General features: G+C 40.9%; 1 protein-coding gene across 2 annotated transcripts in view; it reads right to left on the bottom strand.

Moving 5' to 3' along the window:
• Positions 1-14,799, bottom strand: part of AGPAT5 (1-acylglycerol-3-phosphate O-acyltransferase 5) — a 52,370-nt gene that overhangs the window by 6,585 nt on the left and 30,986 nt on the right. For both annotated transcript variants that reach the window (XM_084759653.1, XM_084759654.1), the window contains 2 exons: positions 3,690-3,780; positions 461-622 (listed from right to left, as the gene is read on the bottom strand). In XM_084759653.1, coding sequence (XP_084615779.1) covers positions 461-622; positions 3,690-3,780 — 253 coding nt within the window. The remainder of the gene's footprint in view (positions 1-460; positions 623-3,689; positions 3,781-14,799) is intronic.

Genomic DNA, 14,799 nt, shown 5'->3' with positions numbered 1-14,799 from the left:
TAGTGAGTTCCAGGATAGCCAGAACTTCATAGTATAATCCTGTATTAAAAAACCAAACCAAACCAACAAACAAAAATAGCAAAAGAAGGTTCACAGCTACACTGACCATCATGGTACTTCCTAACACTGCTTGCTGAGCAGTCTGAGTGAGGTTAAAGACCTCCAGAATTTCCAGGAATGTGAAACTTAGACTGATGAGTGAAATTTCAACTGTTCACATTAGTAACCACCAGTAAGTGAAATAAGGAGGCCAGCAGTGGTGTGTGTGTGTGTGTGTGTGAGAGAGAGAGAGACTCGGGTGGCTGAGTCAGGGTTGCAAATTTGAGGCTAGAACTAAATAGCAAGACACCATACTATTCCAGGAAAGCTGAGTGTACTTACTAATTAAAAAAAAAAAAAGCTTATATCTTACCTGTTTCATGTACTATTCAGATTCTAAAACACGGAAATACGGACTTACCAGTCATGGATGGTGAGTCTGTCTTTTCTCCTGGCCTTTTCTCATTCCCTTCGTAAACCACGGTGACATCATATATTGCATCTAAATGACTCTTCATAGAATCAAAAGCAACGTGGGTGGCCTTTACCCTTGGTGTCAGCACATGCTTTAATACTGGAAGGCCTAGAAAGCAGGTGGATTCAGTGTGGGCATAACTAGGAATATAAGTGACAGGAAGTAACGTTTAATGCCCTAACCTCACACCACGGACTTAGCACGCTCTCTGACATTGCCATCTCTACTTAGGTCAAAGCCCAGTGAACACATACTCATTAGACATCTACATGAACGAGCCTCCCTGTGAGGAGCTGGGAAGACTGGTCCTCAGGCACTGCATGACTCTTCTCTTTGGTAAGCTGTGAAGGCAGCTACTACAGAAGGGCAACAACATCTTGCCAATCACTCAAATTGTTTTAGGAAAACAATTCTCCATTCCCACCCCTCTCTTCTGTTTTTTCTCTCCTTGACTTAAGTATGTACTGACAGTTTCACAGGAAACACTAGGTCTTGCGGTGTGATATGTGCAGTGACTAGGGAGAACCCAAGCTGAGGTTTGTACTACCTCTCTCCAGGGACAGTGGCTACACGAGGAACAACAGCTACGGTATGGTGGGACTGTCTGCAGAAGAATTTTTAAAATGCAGAGTGGTGTGGGAAAGAAAACAATTCCCACAACCATATATCTGACTTCGGTCCCCAGGGTAGAAGGAGTGTAATTTATTCACAAACTTGTACCAAAGTCTGAAAAGTCAACTAAGATGGGGACCTTCTCTTGTCAGCTAAGTCCTTTGCCACTAGAGGCCGTGTAGGCTCAGGACCTTACAGAATCACCCTGTGAAACTCGCAGGCTTCATGTGACCTTGATCCAAATCTTTTCTTGTTTCTTTTCTCCAAGACAGATTCAGGTTGGCCTCAGATTTATGGTCCTACCACCTTAGATCCCAGGTGCTGGGTCATAGGTGTGCATCACCATTTCTAGCTCAACCAGTATTTTTTATTAGATTATTAGGTGTGGAAGCTCAAAAAGCAGGTTAGATGTGGTGTCAATACACGAGAAGAAAAAACCTACAGCAATTTCTTGTCTGTCTGTACCTATTAACACCTAGACTGCTAATGCTTACACACACTATGCTTACAAGCAAGTCAAAGCCCAGCCCTCTGTGATTGCTCAGAAGGAAATTTCCATCCTAGTCAGACAACATGACCTCCTCTAGTCTTAATGTGGAGAACTGTGATCCTGACCAAGTGCTTCTCAGTTTTGAAGCATGATGTGGCACACACTATCCTGAAACTTGAAATCATTAGCTGGTTCTTCCTACGGTATTTGTACACTTCCTGGGAATATACTTGAAGGACTTGTATGAAAATGTCATGTGAATCCATATTTTATGGGCTAAAAAATAATAATTAAAAAAAGAAAACTTTATCAAAAAGGAGACAAAAACAAACAAAAAACCTTCCTTAGGGAAGTCCCTGCTCTGGTACCTCCTCTATCTTGTTTTCATCTTCAGATTTCCTCAGTTATTCTGTTCTATAAACCACACCTCAGAAACAGAGTAGATGGGTCAAAAGCACAGCTATACTTGTCATGTCTGATAAGGCTGGGGAGCTGAACAAAGACAAAACTACCTTCTCTTAGTACTAAAGGGAACACACTCTACTCTTTTAGTCAAGGCACACTCTCAAAGACACAGTGGTGGCTGGGTAACTTGACACAGGTTAGAGCCATTTGGGAAGAGGGGCTGTCAATTAAGAAAATGCCTCCAGAAGAATGGCAGACTATGGTGCATTTTCTTGATTGATGACTGGTGTGGGAGGAGGGCCCAGCTCACTGTGAGCAATGCCACACCTAGGATGGTGGTCCTGCCAGTTATAAGATGCAGACTGGACAAGCCATGAGGACTAAGTCAATAAGCAGCACTCCTCCATGGCTTCTGCATCAGTTACTGATTCCATGTTCCTGCCTGTTTGAATTTCTGAAGTCTACCCTTAGTGATAAACTACTCTGTAGAACTATAAGCTAAATAAACACTTCCTTTAGGCTTTGGGCATAGTGTTTTATCAAAGTAATAGAAATTCTAACTAAGACAGCAGAGTTTATGATGCTCTTAATGGGCAGGGAAAGCAGAAAACAAATAGGGTTGCCAATGTCTCAGAAATGCGAAGCAGAGAGATGGGCTCCTTGGGGCTAGCGAGATGGCTGAGACAGCATATGGGTTTGATCCCTCAGACCCACATGATGGAAAGAGAGAACCAAACCCTGCAAGCTAACTTCTGACTCCTGCATACCATGTGATGTGCAGCACTGACTTCCCTAAGGTGAAGGAGGAATAAAGGGGAGGGTTTGAAAGGAGGAATGGGAAGGGAGAAATGATGTACTTAATCTCAAGGATAAAATAAGCCAAGTGGAGTCCATAGCCCAGGCAGACCTACTGGGCAAGTAAGAGCTGTAAAAAGTCTACAAAGGTAGATTAGAATTAAACTGGAAGATCCAGTAAGAGCAAGGAAAAGGAAGAAGCAGAGTCAGCTTCATAATATGCAGGACCCAGAGCAATTTCCAGATAAGTCAAGATGCCTAGAGTGGAACACCAGACCTAGCAACAGACCCTGTGTGTAGCAAAATAAATGTTCCCCCTAGGTCTTTGAGAAGGGTCATGAATATGCCACCAACTGATTTTACCTGCCCCATGACACATACTTCTTAAACACACTAGCAGTAGCACATAGTCAGCTCTGTCCTTTACAGTGTGAGCAACTCCAGTCAGCTTGGTCTTTCTGTTGTATCTCTCAGCATTAGCTCAGCCATCACACCTCCCTGCAGTGGCCCCTGGCCTCCACTTTCTGATCTTACACATATTCCTGTGTTTAAATACATGCTACATATATATCTGTGTATGTTTGTTTACGTTATATACCAGTCTTTATACCGAGTCACTCACAAATGTGTACTTTCTCAGGATTACATTTGTTTACATTTTAACTCAATTCACAGCATGAGAATATGTGCCAAAGCAAGCTTGTGATTCTACCCTCTCAGACACAAGTAATAAGAATATATTAAACCCTGTAAAAGATCAGTCTCCCATGTAGTTCTTATAAGAAACACACACCCTCCAGAAAGAAGCTAAAGAAAACAGTGATCACTCTTCTCCAAAAGCGTTTTCCTGAATACAGCCAGATTTTTACTTACCCCGCTGAGCAGCAAATGCCTGACTGGCTGAGAGGAGTTTTGTCTGTGATACACTATACCGTGTTCCCTCTGGGAAAATCACAAGATACATCTGTGGGGCATGAATAAACGTTAGTTAGTCTGTGTGAGTCTGTTGTTGTATCCACTGACTTAGAAATTCGAACTCTGTTATTGTTTTCCATGGTGAGAAAGTAACCAAAATGCAGATTTGATTGGCTGACAATGACATGGATTAAAATAAAATGTAGCTTTATATTTATGGTAAAGCCAATCTTTAAAATTCTAAAACTGTTTCTCAGAAGTCACTGAAGGGGCCAGGCCTACTTCCTGTCCCACCTAGATGTGAGCACTGTACTATCTTCTGGTGGCCTCTGACATGACAGTGCCACCCTGCGTGGTGGAATATACCAACAAAACATGGGCCAGAATAAATCAGAATAAATCTCTCAAGTTGCTTCTTATTAGCAATCTAACCAGAGCTCTAAGAGTGGTGTTACTGCTACAATAAACCTGACCTCATGGCTCTTAGACATTTGATCTTAAGCCTCCAGGGATGTTTGTAGGTGGAAGATTTTAGAGCTGTTATGTAGAAAGCCCCTATAATAACACTGTAACCAAAACTTGACTGGCCAATCTGATGGCATTTAGAAAATCAGGATGCGAGAAATGCAGAAATGCAGAGAGGATCTTGGGAAGGAGAAACACTCAGGTACCAGAGGAGGAAGAAAGGGGAGGATCACCACAGGATAGAAGAGAGCCAAGTGGGCCTAGAGGAGGAACTCTGAAGTTCCACATGGAAAGATATGGCTCAGATGAACAACCTTAGCAAGTATTTTGGGATTATGGATGGGAGGATCCAAAAGAAAAATTATTAGAAGTAGATGGCATGGGACAGAGGTTAGGATATAACAGAAGGTAGCTTAGGAGGTAACATCTGCCATGCCCCAGGTGAACTGAGGCTATTCTAGACTGTATCAGGTGTCTGTGTCTTTATTGATTGTGAAAGTAGGTTAAATAATACCACTGCAATAATTATAAGCCTAATAATAAACATTTATTAGGTCATACTTTCAAACTAACAGCAACAATTGGGAGTTGCACTAAGAGACTGTTCAGTGGTATTACATTCTACAAAGAATCTGGCTGCATTTATTGTTTGTTTGTTTGTCTTGTTTTTGAGGCAGGGTTTCTCTGTGTAGCCCTGGCTATACTGGAACATGCCTCGTAGACCAGGCTAGCCTCAAACTCAAAGAGTTCCATCTGCTTCTCCCTCCAAGTGCATGCACCACCACCACCTGGCCCCATTTCTTGATAATATGAGTTAAGCTGAATTAGAAAGCAATGGATTAAAATGTCTGGTAAGGGAAATCTTAAGACAGTTTCTGGCATGACTACTGCTTACCACTCTTGGTCAGATTTATAATGAAAAAGAACAGAAACATGTTGGGGAATGTGTGGTTGGAAATTTTTTAAAAAGTATGAACAACTTTAAAGTTGTAAAAAAGGGAGGTGTAAAGAAAGCAGCTATATTAGAGGTCAATGCCGGCTCAGAAAAACCTCCTCGTATTCTATACTGAGACAAAAGACGCCCTCAAGGCAAAAACCCCCATCCATTAAAGGGTCCAGCTTACAAAAAAACCCATGCATTTGAGAAAAGAGAGCTACTACTGAGTAGTGCTGGGAACAATTGCACGCTGTCTTGGCAGAGGCAAGCAAGGGAGCTTCCTGAAGGCAGCCCACGCATTCTTGCACAGCTGATGGTTTAGGTGGGCGCACCTCTGGTTTAGGCAATGTTCCAGGGCATTTCCCTCAAGACTGTGTATTGCTGCTGTACTGCCCTTCCAAGCTTGTCTCATATGCCTGGCCTATTGCTCCATAGGTGCTACTCTCTGTTGGGCAGATTTCCTGCAGAATCTGATGAAGATGATTTTATAATTCCTGATGATGATTCCTAACTTCTACTCTTGGGCAAATTAGCTAAAAGCTTTGAGAAGCGCTTGACTTACACCAAGAAGGAAAACAAGATTGAGGAAATACATTTATTTTAGGCTTAGTCCAGGGATAAGGCCCAGGTATACACCACGATATGAAAGACCAGATGAATATAGAGACAAAGAATAAATGGTTAGCTACCCAAGACAGATACCTGTTTCTTAGAAAAACATTGACATAAAAGCTAACCTTTGAACACATAATGTACATTTGAAATAAAAGCTAAAACTTCTGCTTTGAACTCATGAGCATATACACAAAACCACTGCTTTAAATTTAAAATGAGCAAAAGTATCTAGTTAGATATAGTTCTAATAAAAGAACTTAAGATCAATAGTCCTACTGTAGCTGCCTTTTTATGTAATGATTTTATCTATTTTTGAGTGAGGTAATTTTTTCATACATGGAGAACCTTTGTCTTAGATGGTATAAAAACCCAAGACAGAATTAAACATTTGTTGAGGTTCCTTGCTTCATCCAAAAATGTGTCTGTCTGATTGTGTATATATGTTTTTATGAATGATCTGTGGGAGCTCCCCATGTATGGTTTTCCCTTTCTTTCTTTTTTTCTTTCTTTCTTTCTTTCTTTCTTTCTTTCTTTCTTTCTTTCTTCCTTTCTTTCCCTTCCTTTCTTTCTTCTCACCATGATCAGTGGTCCCAAATAGCAAGTCTACCAGCTTGAAGGTTTAAGAGTTAAAGTACAGAGAAACGCTAGAAGCAATCAGCTCCTAGCCCAGACAGGCCTAGAACAAAAGCCTTTGGTCCCTCTTTCTCACCCACCTTGGTGTCTTACCTCAGCCACTCCTGGACCCAGTAATATAAAGCCTAACTATTTACAGAGAAGACCTTAGCAGGGATTACCTCTTCAAAAACAAGCACCTAGGAACTTTATTGAAGCTATGGCCACTATATTCCAAAGGGTCCAGGCTGTTTATTGAAATAGCATCAGATTTTGGCAGCAGCATCAAGTTGGTACTGGTGTGTAGGTATGCCAGACATTAAGAGTGAGGCAAGGGGGTAATGGAGGCTTGTACCAAGGCTCCAGAAAGCCAATAAGAAAAGTATGTAGTAGGGTTGGAGTCTCCGCAGGGAGCTCGTGAGTGGGATGTATGTGAAACTATAAAGGTGAAGCCCAATGTTGTAATGGAGACTCCAAAAATATGAGATATTGACCAAGGAAAGTTGCAGGCACTGAAGAGAGCCAGACTAAGAAGACAGACCGAATGTGCACTGCAGGCAACACAGCTGGAGTGGTGTAGGTCTACCCATGACCAGTAGAACATCAATGATACCACCAAGAACCCCAAATGGCAGACATGGAATTTCAGGGTTTGGTGTTTACACTGCTGGGTTTCAGTGTTGCTTTGATCTGTTTTTGTTTTTTCCCCACAATGTAGTTACATTCTATTTTTCTTTAAGTGGATGATTACAATGAGTATATGTAAGAAAAACATGTTCCTCAACACCTTCACATGATCAAATGTTTTACATATTATAGGTGAGAAACAAATATGAAAAGCCAATTATTCCCAAGAACCCATAAACATTTGTAACTAAGCAATTAACAAAGTGTGAAAAAGCAAAGTAACTTCTCAGCCAGTTTTTCTTTACCGCCAGGTTGCAATTTGCAGTTACAAAGAAAGAACCAATGATCTTAAAAAGTAATCTTATAAAAAAATCTTGAAAGAATCACAAATCTAAACTTCAATATAAAAATAATCAGCCTTTTCTACTTTAAATCCTAAAGGTGCTCATCTACTCATTACTATTTTCTTATAATTTATTCACTAATATTTTATAAATCACATCAGGAAGCTGAGGGCAAAAGTAGGATAAAGAAATCAATCATCACCTCAGTCACTGACCCAGCTTGAAGGAGCCATGTCAGCCAGTGATCTGCTCTTTTTTGTGTTCCCAATTCCTTTTGTGGAATGACAATGTTTATTCTGTGTTACTGTATACTGAAGCATGTATCTTGATTTCCCCCCACCCCCAGGGGCTTATAAATAAGAATCTGCCTCGGGTCTTGGCAGATTTTAGTTTTGAAGTGTTGGAATTATAAGACCATAAGCCTTGAAGTTGGACTAGATACATATTACACTGTAAGATAGCCATAAGCCTACAGGGCTAGGGATGAAGCGTCCCTGTTGAAATGTCAAATATCTACCACAGGCTCAGGAATGTGAACACTTGGTTCCCAGATGGCAGGTGCTGTTTTGGGAACTATGGAATTTTAAGACATGAGAAGACGTCACTGGAAGACGTGGAACTCTATGGGGTGGGCCCTGAGGCTTATAGCCTGTCCCAGATTCCTGCCCTGTTCCCAGATCCACAGAGATCTGAGTAAACAGCCTCATGTTTTTCTGCCACAGCTGTGTTGCCATGCCTTCTCAGTCATGGTACCCTTACACCACAAATCAAAACAAATCCTTCTTCCTTTAAGTTGCTCCCTGTCAGCTATTTGGTTATACCAATGAATATGTAATACAGCATCTCATGAAAATATATTCACTTTTTGTTTATCCAGAGAAGATTCTTTAGGTTCCATAATCACTGTCAAAGTTGTTTGTTTGTTTTGACAAAAGTGATTATTTAAGACTAGACTTGGGCACAGAGCCTGCATTTGGTCTAGAACTGTTGATTTAGAAGGAAGCCTGGAATGGGTGATGTGGATTCATCAGTCTGAATCCAGGTGTAAGTTTTATAGGTCCTGACTGGTAGAGCTGATTGGGCTGCATAGAATACAGCTGGTGAGTAGATTATCTTTCCCAGCTAGGTATGAGGGCAAGGAAGGGTTCTTGATAGGCATGCGAAGAGTTACAGGGCAAATTGCATTCTCTACTGCTAAGTGGAAATGACCCACAGAGGCATGTGAGCACATGCTCATAAGGCACTGGTGATGGTGAAGGGAAATGCAAGTATGGGTCTAGAGGCCCTTTCTGCTGAGGAGTAGTCAGTCCTGTGGTTAGATGGGGGAAAAAGTCCTCAGCAGAGCAGTATCTGGTGGGTGTTTGGGAAAAGAACTGTCTTCATGGATGGAATGGTGTTAGGGAGGAGTCCAGGTTAGCCAGCTAGGGATGAGGCCAATTGGATCTGTTTACAAGAATAAGTTAGGGTTAACAACTCAAGTTGGGACTTCCTAGCTTTTGGCAGTATGCAGAAAGTGGCATGCTCTGATTGTTTAGCTTGAGGTTTTTGTGAGACTCCCAACAATCCAAGTGGAGGTGTTTGACTCTTTCCTGTGCTCTGGGGACCTTTTCCTCCTACTGGGTTGCCTCATCCAGCCTTGACATGAGGATCTGTGCCTGGTCTTATTATATATTGTTATGCTGTGTTCGGTTGATATCCCTGGGAGGTGTACTCTTTTCTGAAGGGAAACAGAGAAGCAGTGGATCTGGGGAGGGGGTGGGACTGGAGTGGGGGTGGGGGACTGGGAGGAGTGGAGGGAGGGAAATGCAGTCAGGATGTATTGTATGAGGGAATTTTTTACAAATGAAACAGGCAAAACAAATGTTCTTAGGGCAGTTGCCAAGGATAGGCCAGTTTCAAATCGTATTCCAACAATCTTTCTAAGTTTACCTGTTATACTATAAAAATAAGGCCAACCATTCCAACAATTGAAAATTATATGATTTACACATACGGGCGCACACAACACACACACACACACACACACACACACACACACACACACACACCTGTATTCACATTATTTTTCACCCCCTTTATTAAAAACAGACTCCTTTCTCATACAACGTATCCTGATTACAGTTCCCCCTCCCTCTGCTCCTCCCAGTTCCTCCCCACCTCCCCTCTCATCCAGATCCTCTCCCTTTCTGTCTCTCATTAGAAAAGAACAAGTTTCTAAGAGATAACAACAAAACATAACAAAATAAGATATAATAATATTAAAACAAAATCCATCATACTGAAGTTAGACAGGGCACACTAACAGAAGAAAAAAACCCAGGAGAAAGCTCAAGAATCAGAGACCCCCCCACACTGAGGAGCATATCCAATCTTGCCTGATCACTGCCAAATTTAAAAACCAATACATTATATATATAGCCTCATGGATAATAAAGACTGAACAGATGTTTTAGAAAACTGTAGAAAATTTTGTAAAATTCAGAAAAAAAATTAAAAATTCATTATCAGTTACTAGAAGGAAAAGCAGTAAAAAAATATTTTAGCTTCTAAAAATACAAATTCACTTTCATGAGAATGCATTTTTAGTCAATAAATTTATATCCAAACCATGAAGTCAATTATTAATGGCTATGAGCCTTAGGCTCAGTCATTTATAAGGTTGATTAGTAACTTTAATGATTAATAATTCATGTATCTTAGATATTTAATCTAAATGAATACTAGTGATCAAAAACAAAACAAAGCAAACCATGAACAAACTACTCATTCAGTGTCTATTTAAGAAATCGTACTTGTACTAGTTTGCATTCCCACCAGCAATGAAGGAGAGTTCCTCTCTCCCCACATCCTCGCCAGCATGTGGTGTCGCTTGAATTTTTGATCTTAGCCATCCTGATGGGTGTAAGATGGAATCTCAGCGTTGTTTTGATTTGCATTTCCCTGATGATTAAGGAGGTTGAGCATTTCTTTAAGTGTTTCTCAGCCATTTGATATTCCTCTGTTGAGAATTCTCTGTTTAGTTCCATGCCCCATTTCTTGATTGGGTTATTTGGTTTGGTGGTGTTTAATTTCTTGAGTTCTTTATATATTTTGGATATTAGACCTTTGTCAGATGTGGGGTTGGTGAAGATCTTTTCCCAGTCTGTAGGCTGTCGCTTTGTTCTCTTTACCGTGTCACCTGCCTTACAGAAGCTTCTCAGCCTCATGAGGTCCCATTTATTAATTGTTGATGTTAAGGCCTGGGCTGTTGGTGTTCTGTTCAGGAAGTTGTCTCCTGTGCCAATATGTTCCAGGCTCTTCCCCACTTTTTCTTCTAAGTGATTTAGTGTCTCTGGTTTTATGTTGAGGTCTTTAATCCACTTGGATTTGAGTTTTGTACAAGGTGACAAATATGGGTCCAGTTGCATTTTTTTACACATAGACATCCAGTTAGACCAGCACCATTTGTTGAAGATACTATCCCTTTTCCATCGAATGGATTTGGCTTCTTTGTCAAAAATCAAATGCCCATATGTGTGTGGATTTGGTGCTATCTCAGAAAAATGGGAATAGGGCTTCCTCAAGACCCAGCTATTCCACTCCTTGGAATATACCCAGAAGATGCTCCAGCACACAGCAAGAAAATTTGCTCAACCATGTTCATAGCAGCCTTATTCATAATAGCCAGAACATGGAAACAGCCTAAGTGTCCCTCAATAGAAGAATGGATAAAGAAACTGTGGTACATATACACTATGGAATACTATTCAGCTATTAAAAACAAGGAATTCCCGAAATTTGTGGATAAATGGATTGAGCTAGAAATGATCATAATGAGTGAGTTAACCCAGAAGCAGAAAGACTCAAATGGTATATACTCACTTATATCTGCATATTAGCCCAAGGGGCATGTCCCACGAAAGCCTTCACTTACCAGGAAACTGAGACAGAGGAGAGGACATTCTAGTGGGACTCTAGATGAGAGAATCATGGGAGAAAGGCAAAGTAGAAGGACCCAGAGGGTCCTAGAAGCCTACAAGTAGAACATTATGATAGGCAGATTTGGGCCCAGGGGTCCCGCTCAAACTAAGGCACCAGCCAAGGACAATACAGGCGGTAAACCTTAAGCCCCTACCCAGATCTAGCCAATGGACAGAACACTCCCGACAGTAGAGTGGAGAGTGGGATATGACTTTCTCACATACTCTGGTGCCTCACCTTTGACCATGTCCCCTGGAGGGGGAGACCTGGTGGCACTCAGAGGAAGGACAGCAAGTTACCAAGAAAAGACTTGATACCCTATGATCATATAGAGGGGGAGGTTATCCCCCTCAGGAACAGTCATAGGGGAGGGGAATAAGGGGAAATTGGGAGAGAGGGAAGAATGGGAGGATACAAGGGATGGGATAACCATTGAGATGTAACAAGAATAAATTAATAAAGGAGGAAAAAAAAAAAGAAAAAAGAAAAAAAAAAGAAATCGTACTTGGATTCTATAATTTGTGTCAGGTACTTTACACAAGATAACAAAATGTATACAGCTTTCCTTTTCATAATCTTTGTAAGTCATGTGACACATAATAAGGGTGCAGTGATATTATGGTGTCTGTAGAGGAAAAGAGCATAAGACTATAAAGGACAGTTAGCACGAATTCACTGACAATGGGCTGTGGGGTTTTAGACTTGAAGAATGGTACCAGGATGAGTACTTTCCCTCAAAGATGAGGAATGTGAAAAAGACAGCCACACTCATTAAATCTATTCAAAGTTGCACTGGGGAATCTAGCACAAATTTTTGGTTTTGTATACAGCCAAGAATGACTCTGAAAATTTCATACTTTTGCCTTTGTTCTGGGAACATAGGTATATGCAACCATACCAGGTTGATATTCAAAATCTTAAATAAATAAATTATTATATAGAGAAAGAGCTGCATTAAAAGCTAAAAACTTAAAGTTTGGCAAATAAAGTCATAAATATTTTGTATATGTTTATGTATATGTTATGCATATATGTTACTAGAGAATACAGAAGAGCAGTTATGCATACAATCTGAATGGCTGTAAGCCCCAGCTTGTCTATCCATATGCCTTAATACCTTGAATAAATGCTTATCTATCCAGAAAGTGAAAATCACAATTGCACCTGTACTTCCTAAAGACACCATAAAAATAATATTGTGTGATGTACACAATCTAAACACAGTGCACAGCACAAAACAACAGTGCAACCTGCTGTTGTCTCTGCTCTAGCACTTGGTCAGCAGAAGCAGAGGATGAGTCCCTGGTCACCATCACCCAGGTGTGCGGTCCCCCTGGGGCTCAGATCCAGCAGGCTGCATTCGTCAGGCAACAGCACTAAGGAGGTCTACCCACTCTCTCTCTGATGACTGCCACTCTTGGCCAAGAGTCAAGGTTTTTACATATTTTTTTTAGGCTTTTCAAACTTTATGTGTATCTGTATTTTGTCTGTATATATGTCTGTGTACCGTGTGCTTGCCTGGTGGCTGCAGAGGTGAGAAGAGCACTGGACTGGACTTACAGATGGTTGTGAGCTACCATGTGGTTGCTGGGAACTGAACCCAGGTCCTCTGAAAAAGCAGCAAGTGCTCTTAACCACTGAGCTTTCCCTTCAGCTCCAAGGGTGAAGATTTTAAAATAAAATTTTTGTAATGTGGCTACGTGTGCTAGCTTCTCTGCTGTTAGTTTCAAATTACTGGCCAAAATGTGGTATCTTCTCTGGCTGTCATGACACGAGGCAGGTAGTAACAGGAGAAGGAGACCAAATCTGAAGGGCCAGGCAAGAAAAGCATGACTAAGGGGCGGCGGGGACTTCTGGACTCTCTCCTCAACTGAGACTATGTACATAGACTCCCTGCTCAACAACAAGAGGAAGGAGAGCCACAGAGGCCGCCTGGCAAGCTGCTCCGCAGACTCAGCTACGTTCAGGCTTGTTGCTGCTACCCACACTCATTGCCTTATCTGTTCAACTCTTACTAGAAGAACCAGAGTCTCAGTCTTGTCTATGATTATCTTCTATGTATTTTTAAAATATATTCAAGACACAAAACATCATTTACAAAGATGCTAAAGCATCATTTTAAAGAGATGCTTCTGCCTCTGATGTAAAAGTGGCTATCTGTTTTACATTAAAAACTATTCAAAACTGGGCATGGTAGTGCACACCTTTAATCTCAGCACTTGGGAGACAGAGGCAGGTGGATCTCTCTGAGTTCAAGGGCAGCCTGGTCTAGGACAGCCAGGGCTGTTACACAAGAAACCCTGTCTCAAAAAAAACCTAAAAACAAATGAACAAAAGTTTTTAAAATGAAGAGCTATTTAGCAATTATTGGATTAATAAATATTTTTAAACTATAGCCTATTACAAAATGATAATTTTCTATTAAAAGCATCCTTTCCCTATAAGCTGCATAAATTTGTTTACTTTTTCACTGAGTCTCAGTTTCTTATTTCAGTATGAGAGGTTGTTAAAGGACTAGAGGAAATAAGTGGAAACTCCAAGCAGCAATTTGCATGCTGTTACAATTTCCTTCCATTCTAGCTCAAAAACAAACAAAAAAACAAACAAACTACTTACTAGCTAGTTTTCAAAGTCAACACATTTACACAGCTGTAGCCTTAGAACTTTAAACCTTGATTGGTTTATATACTTCATAATATGTTTACAAGAAAACTGCAAAATACGGCAGGGTATTTCTTTCCTCATTGAGCTTGTTATTAACCATGGAAACGCCACATGAAACACACACACACACACACACACACACACACACACACACACACACACGGAAGAAAAAAGAGTAAGTGTCTCCTCAAGGTGTCTAGGTCTGTATAACTGGAGCCTGTGACAACCTGGTAGTCATGTGGCAGGCCAATGGAAGTTCATTGGCCCCTGCAATACAGATTAGCATAAACTACCCAGGAAACCCGTCATAAGAAAAGGGTTGGTGAAGAGTGAGAGCAAGAAAGTGTCATTAAGGAAAGCACAGACCAGATGCTGCTAGTCTGCCATATGTCCTGACGCCTTGAGACAGGCAACAGCTGAAAGCCGGAAAAATCAAGCATGATATTCTCTCTGAAGTCTCCAGAAAAAACTATTGAGTTCAGATCAGGAATATTGAATCTATAACATCTAAAAATTTTCTAAAATTAGCGAGACCAAGCATAGAGCCAAGCTTAGAGAGGCTTACCCAAGCTTAAAACAAAAACAAACAAGCCTATAATGCTTAAGATAGAGGCAAAGAGCACCTAATGAAACCAGGTCTCAAGGCACAGTTAGGTCTCCACACTTAGCACTTCTACGGTCATTTCATTAGAAGACATAAAAAAGGGCAGACTATGAGTACCAAGTCAACATCCATGTGAAAACACAGCTGTTTACTGGCTTCATAGATACAACTCCACAGCAGAAACACAAGAACTTTAAAGTAACTGTCGCTGGCAGGTTGACTGGCAAGTTGGAGGAAAGG

This window comes from Acomys minous (genome assembly GCF_964271855.1).
Source record: "Acomys minous genome assembly, chromosome: 15".
NCBI classification, from domain to species: domain Eukaryota; kingdom Metazoa; phylum Chordata; class Mammalia; order Rodentia; family Muridae; genus Acomys; species Acomys minous.
This window is presented reverse-complemented; position numbering and strand designations above follow the sequence as displayed.